At 35.8% G+C, this 20,695-nt stretch overlaps 1 protein-coding gene across 1 annotated transcript in view; it reads right to left on the bottom strand.

Moving 5' to 3' along the window:
* Positions 1-20,426, bottom strand: part of Ndfip2 (Nedd4 family interacting protein 2) — a 63,026-nt gene extending 42,600 nt beyond the window's left edge. Inside the window, exon 1 of the mRNA XM_015499322.2 lies at positions 20,058-20,426. Coding sequence (XP_015354808.1) covers positions 20,058-20,378 — 321 coding nt within the window. The 5' untranslated portion in view covers positions 20,379-20,426. The remainder of the gene's footprint in view (positions 1-20,057) is intronic.
* Positions 20,427-20,695: the final 269 nt, after the last annotated feature.

A 20,695-nucleotide genomic window follows, 5' to 3' on the forward strand; every position in this document is an offset into this window, starting at 1 on the left:
GCTATCACTTGGGGAAACTGGGTGAATGGTACACAGCAACTCAAGTGTTTTTACCACTCATTTTTTTATTTCTAAAATTATTTTTAAATAAAGTTTTCCTAAATGATAAAAAAAAATTTAATGCTGCATGAAAACAAATACAGTAAGTTAAAACTGTACAACTGAGGCCCTACCAATTTCCAATGTCTCTAGAAACCCTATATGATCATTAACTCCTCTACACACTCAGTCACTTCATAAAATAATCTCTCCACATTTAATAGAAATCCAACATTCCCTAGATGGTTCTACATCCCTGGAAGCCCTTATAAATAGGAATGTGAATCTTCCCATACCCACACCTCCCCTTACATGGGAACAAGACAAGTAATTTTCCTTGGATACTGTCAATAATAGATCAAAAGCCTGTCTTCAAGTTCACAGTGTCCATGCAGTTTGCCAGACCCTTTTCACCCTGTTCTTGACAAGTAATATTTACAACAGCCCAAATCACCCTTAGGAAAAAAAGACCTAAAGCCAGCTCCCACTTCAATGTGATTCCCTTGACTTTACATCCTACTTTAGTAACAGAAAGCTAAACCATCTTAATGTTTCACCTATAAAATAAGAATTAATGGTATCTGGAGTTGACCTCAGTTCTCTACTCCCCTGGCAGATTCCCTGGCCTGGTCATCATTCAGAAGTGCTTCCTCTCCAAAACAATAAATTGGTACATCTTAGTTTCTGATCACAATCTCCTAGCCTTAAATCTAGTTTTCTCACTCCTACTAAGTCTATTATTTGTGACCCTCATTCACTAGCATCTGATTTTACCTTCTGCTATAGTTTGGATATGAGATGTCCCCTCAAAGCTCCTGTGTTAACATAGGAGGTGAAATGATTAGATTATAAGAGCTGGAACTTCATCAGTCCATCCTAATTTGAATGGACAACTGGTAACAACCATAGACAGATGTACCGCTGCAGTAAGTCAGGTCACTAAGTGTGCCCCTGGGGATTATATTTTGTCACCCTGGCTCCTTCCCCTCTCTATGTTCCCTGACTACCAAAAACTGAGAGGTTTCCTACACCATACTCTTCCCCATGATTTTCTACCTCAACTCAGGTCCAGAGCATGGAGTTCATGACTATGCACTGAAAGCTATGAAACCTAAGGTCCAAACAAAGTATTTTCTTCCACTAAGTTGTTCTTGTTGGGTATTTTGGTCACAGCAATGAAAAGCTGACCAATACAACATCTATCCTGTTGTAACCTGGATAATAAAATGAAAAACTTACATGACACTCACCAGTACCACCAATTCCCTAGTCCTCGTACCTCAGTTGCAGTTACCCCACCAAGACCCAATCATCTGGAATAAGTATGCCTGTGGAGGGTGAAAAACAAATGAGACAAACGATTTGGTGCCACAAGGAACTTAGTTTCCAAGCCCAGCAGGGTTCTCACTATTAACCCTCACCAACAGAAGTATTTCAACACCACCATTCTCCTTTACCCATTTCCTATCATGGAACCTGCAGTCAAAATCTTTGCTTCTGACTTTAGAAATGAAAATATGCTTTCAAGCAAAAATTCCTTCAACTTCTCTCCTACAGCTCTAAACTTAGCCTTATGGCACCCCTCCTAACTTATATTCTTCACTCCCAAATGCCAGACAAATATACAGAGAAGATCCTGCTTATCAAAGGAATTTTTCTTTAAAGGATATCTCTTCCTCCTTTCAACACTGACTTACTTCTCTCTACCCACACATACATTTTATTCGCACCATACTTTTAAAAAACCTGCCCCTAGCTAAAAATACTTTTCTCATGCTTTTTAAACTATTTCTATCTCTCCCTTCTTTCGGTGACAAACATCCTGAAAGGGGAAAAAAAAAGGTATCTATCCAATCTCATTCTCTATACTTCCAATTCTCATTTCCTCCCCCAATCCATTACCATCTGGCTTTTACTCAAACATCTCTTGCTAAGAATGATGAACTTTTAATTGTTCAATTCAAAAGCCCATTTTCAGTCCTCCACCTAGCTAAAATCTTCAATATAATCAAAACACTTGACTATATTTTTAATGAGTTTCTTTGTTTAGCTTCCAGAGAACTATTCCCTTCTGGTTTTCCTCCTACCTTTGACCAGTCATCTGTTCCTTTTCTAGGGGTCCTTGTTTTCCTCTGACAACTTTTTAAGATTCTTAGCTGAACCTTAACAATAGATAGTAAGTTTGATACAAAGAGACTAGAGTGAAGCTAGATCGTGTGTAACTGGTTTAGTTTAATTACATTCACAGGGGTTTAAAGCACAAAACCACTGTTACCAGTATTCATTTGTCATTTTAAAAATGAATGCATTGTCTTATTTGAATTCGTATTCTTTTAGAAGATCAGATAGTGCTAAAACAATAAATTAGAAAACAATATGTTTTGATGTCTGATTTAAATTTAAGATACAGGTCTACCACCTACTAGATGGAAAACCTTGACTGTGTTATTAACCTCTTTGAGACTCATTTTCTTCCCATGATTCATGCATTCTCATTCAATCAATTAGTCATCAATCAACCACACAACCAACACTTACTAAATGTCTAACATGTTCCAGGTATAACACTGGGTACAGGAAACAGGTACAAATCCCATCTCATCAATCCCCAAAACTTGTAGCTTCTAATAACTAGGAGCTCTGAGGCAAGGCCATAATACTGCTCTGTATAATACTAGGACTACATCAAGAAGAATGAAGAAAAATAAATGCTAGCATATTCTATCACAGGTAAAGCAGAGAGCTAGCACCAGACTCGAAACACCAACTTCCTTCATAGAACATTTAATTTTTTTCCTCCTACAAACCCAGAGACACTAAAACCAAAATCCTCAAGCAAAATTAAATACAGTAACATCAATTGCTAAAACATGCTGTTGTTGATGATTCATTCAGGAAGCAGTAAGTGCCAGGCCACCACTACAAACAGTTAAAGGGTTCATCCATCAAAATATTATATGCCAAAGCAAATACTCTAAACAGTTGGTTGTATCTAAACATATAAACTGAATAACTTCAGAATATCAGAAGACAAACACACATGCATACATACACACTATTACTTGCTCAGTTTCTCCTGCTGTTAGTTAATCACGTTCCCCTATACTTATTCATCATATCATTATTGTTTGAGATCTAGGTTCACAAAAAGAGTCTAAAGTACAGAGATATCCAGTATAACCCCTGCCCCACACATGCAAAGCCTCTCCCATTAGACACTCCCCACCAATGTAGTACATATTACAACTGAGGAACCTATAATGGCATACCACTACATCTGAAGTCCATAGTGTACATCACGTTTCACTCTTGGCTTCTGACATATATATAATTACATCTATTCTGACAAATATATAATTAAATCTATACATTCTGTACAACTATACAATCTGAGAGTATCATACACTTGGCAAGCACTTATCTTTTTACTCTCCATAGTTTTGCTTTTCCAGAATGCCATATAATTGAAATTATAAAGTATATAGATTTGTAATACTGGCTTCTGTCACCTAGCAATATATATATTTCCTCTATGTCTTTTAAGGTCTAGATAGCTCATTTCCATCATCTGGATGTATCATAGTTTATTTATCCATTCACCTACTGAAGGATATCTTGGTTGTTTCACAATTTTGACAATTACTGTAAGCATACATGTGCATGTTTTTGTGAGACCATAATTCCCAACTCCTTTATGTTAATACCAAGGAGAGTGACTGCTAGACTGAACGTTAAGAATGGGGTTATAACTCAGTAATAGAGCACTTGTGTAGCACACGTGAGGCACTGGGTTCAATCCTTAGCACCACATACAAAAAAAAAAAAAAAAGGAATAAAATAAAAGCATTATGTCCATCTACAACCAAAAACAAGAAGAAGAATATATTTAACTTTGTAAGAAACCACCAAACTATCTTCCAAAACAGCTGTATCATTTTGTGTTCCAGTCAACAATAAATGAAAGTTCCTGTTGATCCACATCCTAACCAGCACTTCTTGTTGTCAAGTGTTCTGGATTTGGGCCATCCTATTAGGTGTATAGTGGTAACTCACTGTTGTTATAACTTGCATTTCAAAATGGTGTAGAGCATCTGTTTATATGTTTGTTTGCCATCTGTATGTCTTCTTTGGTAAAGTGTCTGAGGTTCTTTTTTTTTTTTGTGTGTGTGTGTGTGTGTGTGTGTGTGTGTGACAAGCTCTTGCTATGTTGCCCAGCCTTACTGTTATCACTGATCTATAAAATGGAGACTATTTTCTTAGTGTTGTGAGGATTACAAAATAGTCTTACAAATCACAAACACAACAATGCCTGATACACTGAATGTTCAGTAAACACTAGCTTAAACACTAAAACAAAGGCACCCTACATATTTACCTATTTAACAACTGTCCTCTGAAGTGGATATCCTCCTTTTTGCAGATAATGAAACAAACATAATAGAACTGAATTGTCACACATAATTAGAGGCAGAATCAAGATTCAAACTCAGTTCTGTTGTCTCTAAATCAGGCTCTACTTGAAAATGACTACAATAAAAATTCCCAGGTAGCAATCTATCCTACCTCTCCCAAAAAGCTGACTTTTATGATTATTTATAATGATAATTTGAATACATACACACACAAACACACATACACATTCAATTCCATTCATATACTTCTCTTTAATGCTGCTAATATAAGCCACCTTTTTTTTAAAGAGCTATTTTGACAGAATCATCAGTTCAAACTTTTATTATTTATTGTGGTATATAACACTCAAATCCTCTCTTTTAGCTAAATTCTGAAATACACATTATTAACTATAACCACCCTAGTATGCATCAGAATACCCGAATTCACTCCTCCTATCTAACTGTAACTTGGTACCTATTAACCGGCCTCTTTCAACCCTTCTCTCCAAGCTACCATTATATACCTCACCTAAACTACTGCCATAGCTTCCTGAACAAAATGGCAGACACTGACATTTGGGAAACTCCCAGAAAAAAGGTTGGTTGTAAATATAGTTTATAGGATATAAATAGGCACAGAAAGAATCCCAAATTTAAAGAAAACCTCTGGAAGAAGGGGAAAGGAAAACATAAAGTAAGAAAAGAAAGAAAACCTCTAACAGGTAAGGAAAACAAAACAAAAATACTAGGAAGAAAATTAAATACAGAGAATAGGGAAAAAAATCTACAGTTGACTTTAATTCCAGTATGGCAGTGGCCACCAAAGCCAAACCCCCCACTGGAGGTTTACTACTTTTTGCAACTTTAAGCTCAGGACAAAATATAAAAATAAACACCTACCTAGGCATCCCAGACATTAAGGAAAACATTCTTGGATATAGAGGGATCTTAAAACTCTATACTAGATAGTCTCCACCTCTCTCTCCCCTCCCCTCCCTCTTTCCCTCCTTGCCTCTCCTAGGAACTATTAACCCTCAAACCACGCCATATGTAGGAGTCAAATACATTAATAAAGACCTAAGGAATTGAGCTAAGATTTGAACCACTATACATAGAGTGTGAGAAAATATTTACAATCTGAATCTGTGTTCACTGCCTGCTAAAACAAAAATATTAACATTCTCCAGAGTACAACAAAAAAAAAATCAAAAGATCCAGGATTAAATCCAAAATTACTACCAATAATGGAAAATATAAGTCATCCTCCAAGGAAAATGAAATCAGTAAATGCCAACCCCAAGATGACTCAACCTAAGTTACCAAACATGAAGCAACTACTATAATTATGTCTAGGAAGTAAAGCAAAATTACCTTGGAATGAATGAAAAGACAAGAAATTTCACTGGGTAAATGGAAAACATTTTTTTAAAAAGTCAAATAAAAACTTTAGAATGAAAAATAAAACAAAAAAAATTCACTAGGTAGAATCAATAGCACAAAGAATAAGAAAGAGACAGTGAATTAAAGCAGACAGAATTTACCTCCTGTAAGAGAAAAGAAAATGAGTTAAAAAAAAAAAAAAAAAAGCTACAGGAACGATTAACCCTTAAAATGTTAAAAAAAAAAAAGAAAGAAAGAAAGAAATGTGAAATGTGATGCTTAAAGGAAATGAGAGATTTGAACCAGAAAAAATAATAGACATAATTTCTCAAACTTATAAAAGTAGTAAATTTACAAATTCAATTTTGATTAGACCAAAACAGAATAATTCAAAGAAAACTACAAGTAAACACATCATAATAAAACTACTAGAAAAAAATCAAGATAAAGATAATTTACTAGAAGTATCCTGAGAAAAATAATATATCATATATAAAGAAATGATAATTCAAATAATTACAGAATTCTCATCAGGAACCATGACAGAAAGAAGACATGGAAGAATACCTTTAAGAGCTAAAAGAGTTGAGTCAAGAATTCTATACCCAAAAGTATATTTTTATTTATTTACTTCAGGAATAGAGGCAAAATAAAGATATTTTCATATAAAGGAAAGCTGTAAGACTGAATTATCAGATGATCTGGACTTTATGAAATGTTAAAAGGAAGTTTTTTAGGCTGAAAAAAATCTATCATAAAAAAATTCATTCGTTCAAGTATGAATAGAAACATAGGAAATGAAAATTATACATTCTTATGTGCATATAGTATATCACCAAGATGGATGTATTAAGCATTAAAAGGACTCAAACTTAAAAGGAAAAAATCTTAGAAGTTCATTCTCATTCACAGAATAAAAGTAGAGGGGAAAATCTAGGGGAAAAGGGCAAATTAAACACATTTATAAATAATGTGATTCATCTTCATAATAATTCTATGAGACAGGTACCTGTGGTATCCTTAATTTATAGATGAGAAAACTGTAGCATTTGGCAACTGGCCCAAAGTCACAATGCTTTTAAGTGAGGAATCAAGAGTTAAACACAAGAGGTGGGACTATAGAGAAAATGATCTAGTAGAGAAAGTAAACATTTAAGAAAGCCAAGTAAAATTAATAAATCAGCAAGTAACTGAATATAGATATTAAAAATACAAAGTTGAATAAATAAAGTAGCTAACAGAGTAAAGGTCATTTTCTTTAGAGGAGAAAGACATAAAGGACAAATGGTGCAAAAGAAGATTGCTGTTTCTCATTATTTGTCTTTGCTATTTGAACTTTTTAAATGGTGTATATGTTCTATTTGGCATATTTAACATATGAGGGTTAAAGAAAACTTGCCTACAAGCAGAAGTAATCTTCCAGTATTGGGTTGTTAGTTCTGTACAACCATTGAGTTCACTCGGTTGCTGGGTGACTAACAGCCTCTTAATGCTATTCCACCCATCCTCCCCACGTCTGGCATTACTATAAATAAAAGAAAGTTAACTGTAATGAAAGTTTTATTTCTCAGGATCTTTGATGTATTTTAACTCTGTTGATATGTTTACAAGTAATAAAATTTGTCCTCCACGCTTTGTTGCATAACCTTGAACAGAATCTCCCTTAGATAGTCTTCTATAAAATGAGAAGACTGAAGAAAATGATAACTAAAGATTTTTCTATTTCCACAGTATTTAGAAACATTTCTTTTCCTTTTCATGGGTGTCCAAATAATCTAACTACGGTTACTATCTTGCAAATGCAAACTACTAGTTAGAAGAGGAATTAGGCAAAAACACCAGAATTCATCTAAAAATTGTAATAGCAATATTCTAAGAGCAAATTACATACCTAATTATAGACATCAAGAATATCAATACTATATAGATTACACAATACATTATTACTTTTCCAGGACAGAATCTTTAAAACTATACACCTCTTTATAAATATGACAATATATCCATATCTCCATACATACATTTGCAATCATTCATAAAATGCATTCATTTATTTCTTCAATAAGTGTTTATTCTGCACCTATAATAAAGAAGTCAGAAACAATGCAATATACTATTATAAACACAACAGATCTATGTCCTACTTCCTACTAAGTTTACAAGCCAGTGGGGAAATATATACCATGAAGGAAGGGCTATAACAAGTATAAGTGCAGCATGATAAAAGCATACACAAACCTGGAAGTGAAAAGTGGGAAATAGCAATGTGAATACAGAGGGTTAGATAAGGTTTCCTGGAGAAAATAACATCAAAACCTAAATATTGGAGCTGGGGTTGTGGCTCAATGGTAGAGCGCCTGTCTGGCACATGTAATGCACTGGGTTCGATCCTCAGCGCCACATAAAAATAAATAAATAAATGTCCCACTACAACTAAATAATATTTTTAAAACACCATAAATGTTAATAAAGAATAGACATCAGTTCCCAGAGGAGGGAGATAGGAGAGAGAAAAGGGGAATATTACATTCAAAAACCACAAGACAAAGTGGGCAAGGTTAGAGGCGGTGGTTACAGACAGCAGAGAACATGAGTATTATAGTTCAAAACATGGCTGAAGTGTGTGATGCAATAAAAAAATAAGTAGAAATAAGGTAATAAGCAAGGGCTTGTGTTGCTATTCAAACATTACAAACTGAAACTGAAAAGAGTCTCAAGTATTATCTTGAGACTCCTCCTCTTTTTAGGGAAATCACACAAAAAGTCATCTGATATAAATGAAAGCTCTCCGGGTGAGGAGAACAAATGTTGTACTAAAACTACCACTACTGAATTTCTTCATTCTAATATCTTACAGCCTACATTTCTTAAGACCCTCCAAAATCAGTAAAGACGTTAGCCCCATCATATTAAGAGACTCTTAACAAAAAAAAAAAACTCCAGTTGTATTTCATTACTCTCAAAGCCTCTATCCAAACAACACAATTTTTTCATATAATGTTATGGGTAATTCTGGAGAAACATGATAGACAAACTTTTAAAACACAGCACATTCCTGAACTTTTAAAGCATTAAACTGTTCATGTTCAAACAAATCTTAAAAGTAAGTCAGTCAAAACCTTGAAATAATCTGATAGTAAATCTTAAAGCTAGTGCAGCATTTCCCAACTTGCATTTGGCATGTCTTTAACAAGAATTTTACCCACACCTTAATTCCAGCTAAGTGATCAAACTTTTCAAAGAATCCATAACAACATAGCCTGAAAACACAGACATAATGATGATTTACAATAATATGGTAAGTAGACTGGCCTTAATTACAATGATCTTGTCAATAAATTCAAATTTAATAAATGTCAGCAGAAAGTATTCCATAGTTATTAAACTTATTTCAGAACTACATATACAATACTTTTGAAATTCTAAAACAATATATTATCAATACACATAAAATTAGACAATGTTTTATGTAAGTCAGATACTAAGGACCAAAAAGAACATAAACACTAAGTAATCAATATAAAACAAATGAACAAAATCAAAGCAGTACCCACAACTTCATAGTTAATGAAGATAAGTACTATTCAGCCAGGGCTACTGCATTATGGCTTCCTGCATTACTTACTGAACAACTCATGGGGGCATTATGGGGTGAGGGAGACAATGTATGTTAAACTGGAAAAGAATGCAAAAAAACTACCACCACTACCACCTTAGAGAATCCAAGACTCATAGCAAAAAAATAAATAAATAAATATTAACAAAGGCAAGATCTTCAGCTAGCAACATTCATTTAGTCATTCATTCTTTTCAAATACTTATTGAGTGGTAACATAAGCCAGGTATGGAAAGATACAGCACTGAACAAAATAAACAAAAATTTCTCTGCGCTCATGAGGCTTACATTCAGAGAGAAGAAGAGAGGTAGGAAATAAATAAGTAAAATATTTGCAATATCAGATGGTTCAAAGTATAATGGACAAAAGCTAAAACAAAATGGGGATAGAGAGTACTATGAAAGGGATATGAATGGTGCTTTTACACAGGGTGAATAACAATGGCCTCAATGAGGTGAACACTTAAAATGAAGAGGACTTCACCAGACTTAGAAATTTGTCTTTGCCATTCTCACAAGGAGTTTTATACTTTATTCCACTACCCACTTCTCTGCATCCTATTTCCAGTAACAAGAGTAAGAGCCTGTCCAACTTATTTTCAGGTAAAGAAAAGGTACAAAACAACCTCACCATATTCCTAAGGATTTAAAAACTAGGCCAAAAAAAAAAAAAAAGCAACACCTAATTTCTCAGAAACATCCTTCAAAGTATCAAAGCTTTAAGCCTGTAAAAGGTACATTCCCATATCATTTACACTTGGGTAGACAAACTGTAGCCAGCAAGGCAAACTCATCTTCCAATCAGTTTTTGTAAATAAAATTTATTGGAACACAGCCACATTCATTTGTTTTCTATATCTTGATATAGATATTGTTGCTCTCCAAGAACAGATCTGAATAGCTATGGCAAAAATCACAGGCCTGAAAAGCCTAACATATTTGCTATCTGGCCCTTATTAATAAAAGTTTACTTACTCCTGACTTATGTCATCATCACCACCATCACAACCACCATCCCAGTAGTAAAACTACTTTCAGGGCCTTCCTTATGATCATGTGATGACTGCAGTCACACAGTCCCCCACTTCCTCAAGAGGGCTCTGTGATTGGGGTATTATGTTTTGTGATCATTGTTCTGAAATCTTTAATAGTTTTATCTTTGAATCTGAGGGGTTTTGTTATTGTTGTTGGGTACTTTTGTTTTGTGTTGTTGTTGTTGTTGTTTGGGGGTTTTTTTTGTTTGTTTTGGTACTGGGGATGAACCCAAAGGTGCTTTACTACTGAGCTACATCCCTAGCCTTTTTTATTTTGAGAAAGGATCTAACTGGCCTCACTTAGTGCTGAAGCTAGCCTTGAACCTGCAATCCATCCTCCTGCCTCAGCCTCCTGAGGTATAGCCCAGGGCACTTGGATGAATATGAGTTTTACAAGTGAACTCCAGAGGGGTCTGATGCTGGAACAGGGACTTAGAACCTCAGCTCATAGTCAGTTTACCTCTCTAGGAAGGGCTCATAGTCAGCTGGCTCAGTTTGACCTCCCCATCTTCACCCTACAACCAGGGGCAAAGCAAGGCAGTGCATCTCCACTGCAAAGTGGCATCACCTTGGCAGATTCAGCCAACAAATCATAGGAGTCTCTAGCCTATCACCAATTTGGGTGATGGTTATGACCTAGCAGGGAGACTGTGATACACTCGAGACTGTCTTTCTGCTATGAGTTGGGACAGCAGACTACTAGAAGGAGAGACTGACTTCCCCAACCCAGAGTCCCATATTTTCTCTTTTGGCATTGGGTCTTGTAAATTATGTAGCTGGACTCACTTACTTTCATGAAGCAAAAATTATAAACTGGAGTTACAAATGAGAGTTCCATTATTCTATCAAATTCAGCACACAACTTATTTCTGTTTTGTCCCATTCCACTGTAAACCATTTCATTCACCTTGCTACAGCCACATAGCTTTCTTCCTATTTCCTAAACCAACAAACTAATTTCCACAGGTCATGATTACACCTGCAATACTTGTCAACTAAAACAGGATCTTTGAATCTGAGGTAGAGCAACCAAGTCTCAGTTGACTGTCACAAGTGCATGGAGGTAACAGACTATCCTGATATCTACCTCCTAAGGTGTCAAACTGACTAATTCAAAGATGGCATCCATCAATTTCTTCCCTGCATGTAAATGCAACCTTCTCCCCAACTGATATGAAAGCTTATTCCCTCTCCCTGTGAATCTGGGCTGCCCTTAAACTGCTTTGACCAATTGGATGAAGGAGAAATGACATTCTGAATCTATAGTTCCAGGCCTTAGGAAGGATGACAGCTTCTTCTTACATCTATGCAGTCAGAAGCCAAAGTCACATTGAGAAGGTATATAAAGAGGACACACAGACAAAGCAGAAAGAGAACTGAGATGTGATAGTCAACAGTCTCAGTATCAACTGCCAGTCAAGTTAGTGGATCTTGGAAGATCCAAAGCAGTCAAGCCTCAAAATAGATGTAGCCCCAACTAACATCATATGGAGCAAAAGAACTGCTCTACTGATCACAGTCAGCCCATGAAATTTGTTTATTTTTATTTGTGTGTGTGTGTGGTACTAGAGAGTGAACCCATGGCCTCACACACACCAGGCAAGCTCTCTACCACTGAGCTATACTTATAGCCTCAACACTTGGTATCCTGAAAGATAACAAAATGCTTGTGATGGAGTATTTTGTCACAAAGCAATATAAAATTAAAACAACAAAGTCTAAATACCAGCTTTATCACAGCTGGGCCTATTATTTAACTTCTTTGCATCCCATTTTATTCATTTACAAAATGAGGATTATAGCACTATCTACTTCACAGAGTTGTTCTGAGAATTAAATGTGTTGATATGTATAAAGTACTTAGCACAGTTCTCAACACAGTTTTGACATAATGCAAGTAATTACTATTCTATTTTTGCTGTTTCATTATTGATAAAATTTATTACTTATTCCACTAACGTGCTTTATTTTCTTCAAACTGCCTACATCTATCTGAAACTATACTTACTTGTTAACTACCTGAAATGATGGTTACTTATTTATCTGCCTCCCTCCAATAAAGCAAGAGCCATGAGACAAGAATTTAACTGTCCTATTCACCAATTCCTAACATAAAAATTGGCAGGTAGAAATATTTTCTAAGATATTATGTATTGACTAAATGAATAAATGAGTTATAGGAAATGTTTCATAGTTAACCAATTATGATGTCTAAAAACTGCTTCCATCTTAAGCATAAATTTGATGAGTCTCCAAACATAAAATAAGCCTACACACTACCTATATTATGTAGCCTTTTCATGATGCAACTCCAATGCATTGACTCATTACTATACATTACACCATTACTAGACCATGAACTGCTAACAAAGGCTAGCATTTAATTCAGCATCATTCAGGTTGTTGATTTTGTTTGTTTGTTTTTGTACTGGGGATTGAAACCAGTGGTGCTCTACCACTGAGCTACAACCCTAGCTTCTTAATTTTCTTATTTCTGAGACAGGGTCTCACTAAATTGACTAGACTGATCTCAGACATGTAATTCTCCTGACTCAGTCTCCTGAGTAGCTAGAATTACAGGTGTGAGCCAACACACCTGACTGCACTGAAGCAATTTGCTCATATGTATAATTTTTTTTAATGAGCTACATTCAATCAAATCAATGACACACACAGTTATTATTATGACATGCTCAGAAATAGCAAGAGAAACTTTAGTCTGGATCCATTTAAAAGCGATTCACCCTGGTAACAAAAATGAACATAATAGTGGTCTTCAAGCTATATATGACAACTTCATAAACAATATGTTTGAGTGTTGCTGTATAACTAAGTATACAAAATAACTGAGTGTGAATTTCTTCAATTACAATTTTTAAAAGTTTAAAACTTATTTGAAAAATGAAATAGAAATCAGAAATTCACAGAGCCCTAAAGCATCTTTGAAGAAAAGCACTAGTCTAAAAGGTAGAAAGATATAAAAACACCTAATTCAGTATAACAAGTTCTCTAATACTGTGATTCCCAATTTTTCCTTGGCTTTAATGCAGATGACAGATGCAAGAAACTCTCCCTGTCTCCTTCTCCTAATTATAGATTCAAAGGAGTTTTTACATTTTAGAGTAAGATTTTATAAGACAAACAAACTAGACCAGGACTGATTAAAGTCAGGGAAGTAGGAGAGAATACACTATGGTTGAATAACTAATAATAAGTAGGTCCTCTAGACTACAGTAATCAGTGCATACAAATTAAGAGAACAGATTCCTGATATATGACATTATACAGATATGGAAGACCCATTCCAGGAACCTGTAGCTAAGAATAGGAATTTTAAACTTCAAAAATAAAATAAGGCTGGTGGAATGGATGAAATTTTAGAAAGACTGACAACACCAAAATTTTACAACTTTCATTCACTGATGGTGGGAGTGTAAAATGGGAAGACTATTTTGGGAAAATATCTGGTAGTTTCTTATATAAGTATAAATACACCTATCCTATTATCTCATAATTCAATCCAACAGAAATAAAAACATGTCTTCAAAAAAATGTGTACAAAAACTTCTAATAGCAAAAACTGAAAACAACCCAAATGTCTACCAATAGAGGACTAGATAAACTACAGTATATTCATACAATTTATATTATGAAAAACTATTCAGTAATGAAAAGGGATGAGCTACTAAATAAATAATAAAATGGATCAACCTCAAAAAAATTATGCTGAATGTAAGAAGCTTTGTAGACTATATGCTATATGATTCTAGAACTGAAAAAATAATTTGAAGTAAAAAAAAATCAGAATAATTACTTAGGGAACAGAGATTGATCTGTTGGGAATGATCATAAAGGACCTTTGAAATAATCTTCTGCAACAGATCAATAAGCTGTACATGTAAAGAGCAAGAGTACAGATTGAATATTTGTATCTTCCCAAAGTTCATATGTTGAAGCCCTGAACCTCAAAGTGATATTTGAAGGTGGGGCCTTTTGGAGATAAGAAGGTTTAGATGAGGTTATAAGGAAAGGGTCCCCATGATGGAATTGTCTTCAAAAAAAAAGTGAGACCAGAACTTTTGGCCATCTCCACGCTAAAAAGAGAGCCCACACCAAAGAACTGAATCCTCCAGCACCTTGATATTAAATTTCTGAGCCTCCGAAACTTTTAAGAAATGAATTCTTGTTGTTTAAGCCACTCATCTAATCCTTTTCATGGCAGCCCAAGACAAGACAGGCAGAATAGTAAATATTTCAGACTTTATAGGCTCTGCCTCAAATTCTCAATTCTGCCATTGTAAATGAATTGGTTGTGTTCCAATAAAACTTTATTTATAAAAACAGGATTTGGACTGTAGTTAGCTGACCTCTGCTCTATATTTTCAAAGTAGTACACAGTTACATGGATCAAAGTTCACTCAACAGGGATGTTACATTTGTGTATTTTGGTCTATGTTGATTTTAACCCAAAGAAAAAGAACTATAAATAAATAGTGAACTCTAGGCTTTTGACAAGTATGTGATTTTTCAGCAAGTACACTGACATATGCAACTTACTTTTTAAAGAATCAAAAAATAAGTTTGATTGACAAATATACAAAAACACAATAAAATGAACTGCTAACTACAGGCCCTAAAATTTATATATATGGTATATAGAATTTAATGGCACAATTCTTTCAACTCCTCAGAATAAAGTTCACAGTATCAATATATAACAGAGAACTCAAGCAAGATAGAACTAAAAAGTATTAGATTATGCAACTAGGTAACCTTGATTATGTAAAGGGGGTGTAGTAAAACTATAAGTCAGCTAAAGCATATTGCTAAGTTCAAAGGAACTAAATGAAGATCAAAGAAATCAGAGTGGGTCAAGAAGAGAGGATGGCTGGGCATGCCTATAATCCCAATGGGTCAGGAGGCTGAGGCAGGATGGTGAGTTCAAAGTCAGCCTCAGCAAAAAGCAAGGCAGTAAGCAACTCAGTGAGACCCTGTCTCTAAATAAAATACCAAATCAGGATGGGGATGTGGCTTAGTTATTGAGTGCCCCTGAGTTAAATCCCCAGTACCCCCTTTCCCCACAAAAAAGAAGAGAGGATGATAACTACAGAGCAACATAAAGTAAAAGATTATAATACTCCTTTAAGATGGAAAATGAAAGCAAGCTACTTCACCTGAAAAATCACCTTATTTTATCTTTTCCAGAACATGTACGTGGGCTTGACTGTCCCCACACATTCTTGCTGAGTATGCCATCTGCAAAGCTTTCCATTTCCTGATACTGAATTGTTTTTTGTAATAAGCTACATAGGCAAAAAAGATCAAGACAACCACAGCATGTAACTGTCCAAAGGAGAGGTAAACTAGCCTGTTTGTTGTCTGCTACAATATTTGTAAGCTGGCTTTAAAGGGGAATGCACCCTTGGCTCTGCATTCCTCAATTATGAAACAAATCCCCTGCTTATGTCCATCTGAACACCCATTATAGGTTCTTGGAACTTGAGAACAAGAGAAATCTATTCAAATATGCTGATGTTCAGGTTGCCATGAGTAATGTTATTTTTCTTTGATTTGGGATTTTCCTGTTTTCTGCCAACCATCACAAAACCTTAACAGACTAAAATATTAGCTTGTAAACAGGGCATTTATTTATCATGTACCAGTCTATGTTTTATATATATTTCGGTACTTCTTACACTATCCTAATGAGATGGCACTTATATGAGGACCCTGAAGCTTCAAGATGCAAAGTAACGGCCAGGCATGGTGGCACAAGCTTGTAATCCTAGCAGCTTGGGAGGCTGAGGTAGAGGATCACAAGTTCAAAGACAGTCTTAGCAATTTAGAGAGGCTTTAATAATTCAGGGAGAACCTGTTTCTAAATAAAATATAAACAGGTTAAGGATGTGGCACACAGTGGTTAAGCACCCCTGGGTTCAATCCCTGATACCAAAAAAGAAAAGATGCAAAGTAACTAAGGCAATATCTCAAAAATTGCAAACAGCACAACTTAAATATAAGCCTAGATGACATTAAAACCTGTTTTTTGTTTTTATGGTACTGGTGATCAAACCCAAGACCTCAGTGAAAACTAGACAAGCACTTTACCACTGAGCTATAAAATAACTAGCTCCAAATCCTGTTTTTGGCCATTAATTATAAAGCTTCCTTTCTAGTTGATTTATCAAAGGCAAATTTAATTCTCCAGATCCAAGAGCAAAGTATTCAAATCTTCATAATGTGAATACTTCAAATCATGTTTCATTGAAAACATTCTAGAATGGAAATGTTAACATAATCTTAAAATCTTTAAAAAATAACTGTGATCAAAGATGAGGAAGAGCAAAAATAAACAAATCCAAACCACTGTCTTTACTATAGAATTTCTCATAGTTTTAAAATGCTAGTATATGTTATAAATCTTCCAAGAATACCTATTGTCATCATTCTGGAACACAGTCTGGGAAACTACTGCTAACAATGAAAACTGCCAATTTAACTTCTACACAGAATACCTTTTAAATCTTAGTAGTCACCTTGGTGGAGGTATATGATCCTTTAAAACATAGAAGATCAAAGTTAGAATGTGGTCTAACAGCTGCAAGACAAGTTAATTATTTAATAATTTGGGACACTGTTGTTTTCTGACCAAGCAAAACTAAATTTCCCATAAGTCAAAAAAACTATTTATCTTGCCTGATTTTTTTTTTTCAAATTAGAAGGGTAACAATCAAGACTTTTTGTAGTTCTACACTGTTTTACTTAACTGCTTAACTCTTTTACTTAATTGCTTTACTTAACTAAATTCAGATCCTTTTAACAATGGAAGGGAAGAAGCAACCATAGAAAAAGCAGTTTCCAGAGAAAGGTTATCTATTCATCAATGCAAGAAAGTCATTATGATGTTCTGGGCAGCACTGCCAGTTTTCCAATATGGAGAGCTAAATTTTAAACCTTTAAATAAATAATAAAATAACACGGCATACCATTCCATTCCTATGGATACCTGCCTGTCTCCTGACTTAGTCATCTCTTAACATTTAACAACCAAAGTTGTTTATTGCTCCAGTTTATTAACCATTCCAGAGTTCGTTCGGACACACACACACACACACGCACGCACGCACGCGCGCGCGCGCGCGCTAAAGCAGTCACAAAACAGCTGTGGTCATCCTAAAAGTCAGAGACAGAAATCTAGCTTCTAAGTCTACATAAAACTTAAATTTAGCTGTTTCTGTAACATATACCAAGACAGAGTTATTAATGAGACCATTCACAAAACCAAGAGTTATTCTGAATAGATGAAATTACTATGTAATTTCAAAATAACAAAAATTAAAATGCAAATTTAAATTGTGCTAACATTCTCTACTGCTTTGCCTTACAGGAGAAACAAACTGATATCCCACCTAAAGGCAGTAGAATCTTTAGAATAACTGAGTTTTGCCCTCTGCTATCAAGGAATGCCTCCACCCATTCAAAGTCTATATAGGTCAAAGCTTCGGACTGAAAAAATAAGGGGCAATAAAATATGATATTGTAAGCAGGGCATGGTGGCTCAATTTTTAATTCCAGTGACTAGAGAGGACAAGTCAGGAGGATTCTAAGTTCAAATGTGGCCTGAGCAACTCAGAGTCTGTCTCAAAATAAAAAAAGAAAAAGAGCAAGGGATGTAGCTCGATAGTAAAGTGTCCCTGGATTCAAATCCCAATGTCAGAAGGGAAAAAAAAAAAAAAGAAAAAAAGATATTATCCACTTATTTTTGAAAGAAGTAGAATAAAAGAAAGTATCTGAAACCTGAAAGAGCATGGGCTGGGGTTACAACTCAGTGCTAGATCACTTGCCTAGCTCATATGAGGCACTAGGTTCAATCCTCAGCACCACATAAAAATAAATAAATGTATTGTGTCCATCTGCAACTAAAAAAGAAAAAATTTTTTTAAACCTGAAAGCAGATTTCAACATTTTAGTAGCAGGAATTTTGAAAAATAGTCTCAACTGGTAATACCTACTGAAAGCAAATGTAACAATAAATTATTTAAAGTGCAGCTACATCAGTTAAAATTGTTTTGATTAGTGACTTATGTATGAGAACACTGTTGATCCCAATAAGCAAATTCATCCAAAAAGAAAGAATTTAAATCACTTCATACCATTAAGAGAAACAAACAGAACAGAAAGATAAGAAAAATGAAAAAAGTACCACTAATATTATTCAACATTTATCTATTGCATTTTATTTTTGCTAATGTTTACAAAAATAAGTAATTTACTTTAGAAAAAGTAAAATCACCAAAAGTGTATACACTGACAAACTGAAAGACACCCTCTATTCTAGCACCAGTATTTCCCAAATCATTTTGGAAATACTGATAAATTTTCAGAAATTTCTTAACTTGATTTATTTGGAGGTTTTACAGGAGGTAGACAAGTTGACAACTGAAGTACTGTGAGTTCTTCCGTAGAAAAATGAAAAATTACATACCTTGAGATGTCATCTTTCAGTACTCTTCATGTGTCAAGATGCATTTATTAATAGAAATTCTTAATTCACAATAATATGCAAATAGTTTGAATGAAATAATGGAATTAACTAATCTACATTTGTAAAATTTTATAATCTATAAACTGCATCATTACCAGTAGGTATTAACATTTTTCTCCTTTTCCTCAGTAAACAGGTTTAACTAAATTATCATCCCAAAGTTTATAGACTAACATGCTACCAAGCTGCAACAGAACTGTCATTTATTATTGAGTACACTTTTAAATAAGATTTACAATAAGAATTCCCAATGACATCATCAGAATTAATACACAAAGGAAAAAATACAGGAAAACTGACAAAAAGTAACAAACAACACATTTCAACATTTAAAGTAACAGAGATTTATATAGTTGAAACCGGAAAACCTTGTGTTTAGTGAAAATTAATTTTTCAAACAAGATCAGAATTTTTTCAAATAAAACATTTCTGCTCCTTGCACCCCCCCCCTCCAAAAAAAATGCATGTGGGAATGAAGGGGGGGGAATGAATATAATCACTTTTAATAACTAACTTAATGGAAAAGGACAAAATGACAAGGTTAACGAGAGCAGGCAAGGCCAGCACTAAAGCTATTCTCTACAGTTCCACAATTCCTAACCCGCAATTTTACCAAATCTGCAGCCTACCTAGTACATAGTACTTACACCTCCCCCACCCACCCCATTTATGACGGCGACTACCTTCCTGGCAGGTATGTGAACTTAGCTGTTTCCAGTTGAAAATCGCCTGGGCAGTCTCGGGAGAGACTGAGACCGGGAATAAGGAGAAATAAATGAGTTCTACGGTGTCGGTGGTAAGACTGTCTTACAGGGTGGAATATGTTGCGGATGAGGGGACCAAGGGGAGACATGGAGCAAGAGGGAAGGGTCTTGATTAGAGTCACAAGCAGAAATCCAACTGAAGAGGTGTGAGGGGAAAAAGCCCAAGCCAGAGGTCCAAAATAATAATAATTAACTAGAACGTCCTCCCGAAGAATAACCTGAGGAAAGGGATTCAGGGGCCACAGTGGGCGTCAGTCCCGAGGTCCCAGGAGGCCGGGAACTCACCACCTGGTAGCGGCCAGTCCCCAGCTGGTGATGATCCATCCTGCCCGGCTCGGGATCCGGCTTCCGAGCGGACAAGTCCCCTCCGCGCTCAGCTCCCTCGGCCTCCCCCGTCGTCGACGTCGTTGCCGCAGCGCCGCTTCCGCCTGGGTTTCTGCCGCCGCGGTCGTCCGGCGGGGACGCTTCACTTCCTGTCGCTCCCGCAGTAGCCGCGGAGATCTCCGCGTCGCGCGCGGTTCGCTGGAGAAGCTCCGGGGCGTCGCGTGCGTTACTGAGCATGCTCGGGACGGTCGCGCATGCTCGCTGGCTCCTCCGGTGTTCCATCCGCGCCGTGGCTCAGAGGGTACTGCTGGGTGGGAGGAGATGGGAAAATAGGGGAAGTTCAGGGAAGCAGTGTAGGTTGTCAGTCTGTCGGGAGTGGGAGGTGGCAAAAGGAACTGGGAAAGAAAAAATAAATCGACGTCCTTGATTGGGTTTTTCTGTGTACGCGGGTTTTGCGCAGTAACGAGCAAGGGCACTGCAGAGAGACGGATATGGCGAGGAGAGGGGACGCATTCCTACTACACCTGAGGACAGCTTCCTGTTGGTGTTCATCCAGCCTTAGGACAGTGCAAGGCAATCCATCTCGAGGGCATTCCTAA

Source organism: Marmota marmota, unplaced genomic scaffold (assembly GCF_001458135.2).
Source record: "Marmota marmota marmota unplaced genomic scaffold, marMar, whole genome shotgun sequence".
Taxonomy (NCBI): domain Eukaryota; kingdom Metazoa; phylum Chordata; class Mammalia; order Rodentia; family Sciuridae; genus Marmota; species Marmota marmota.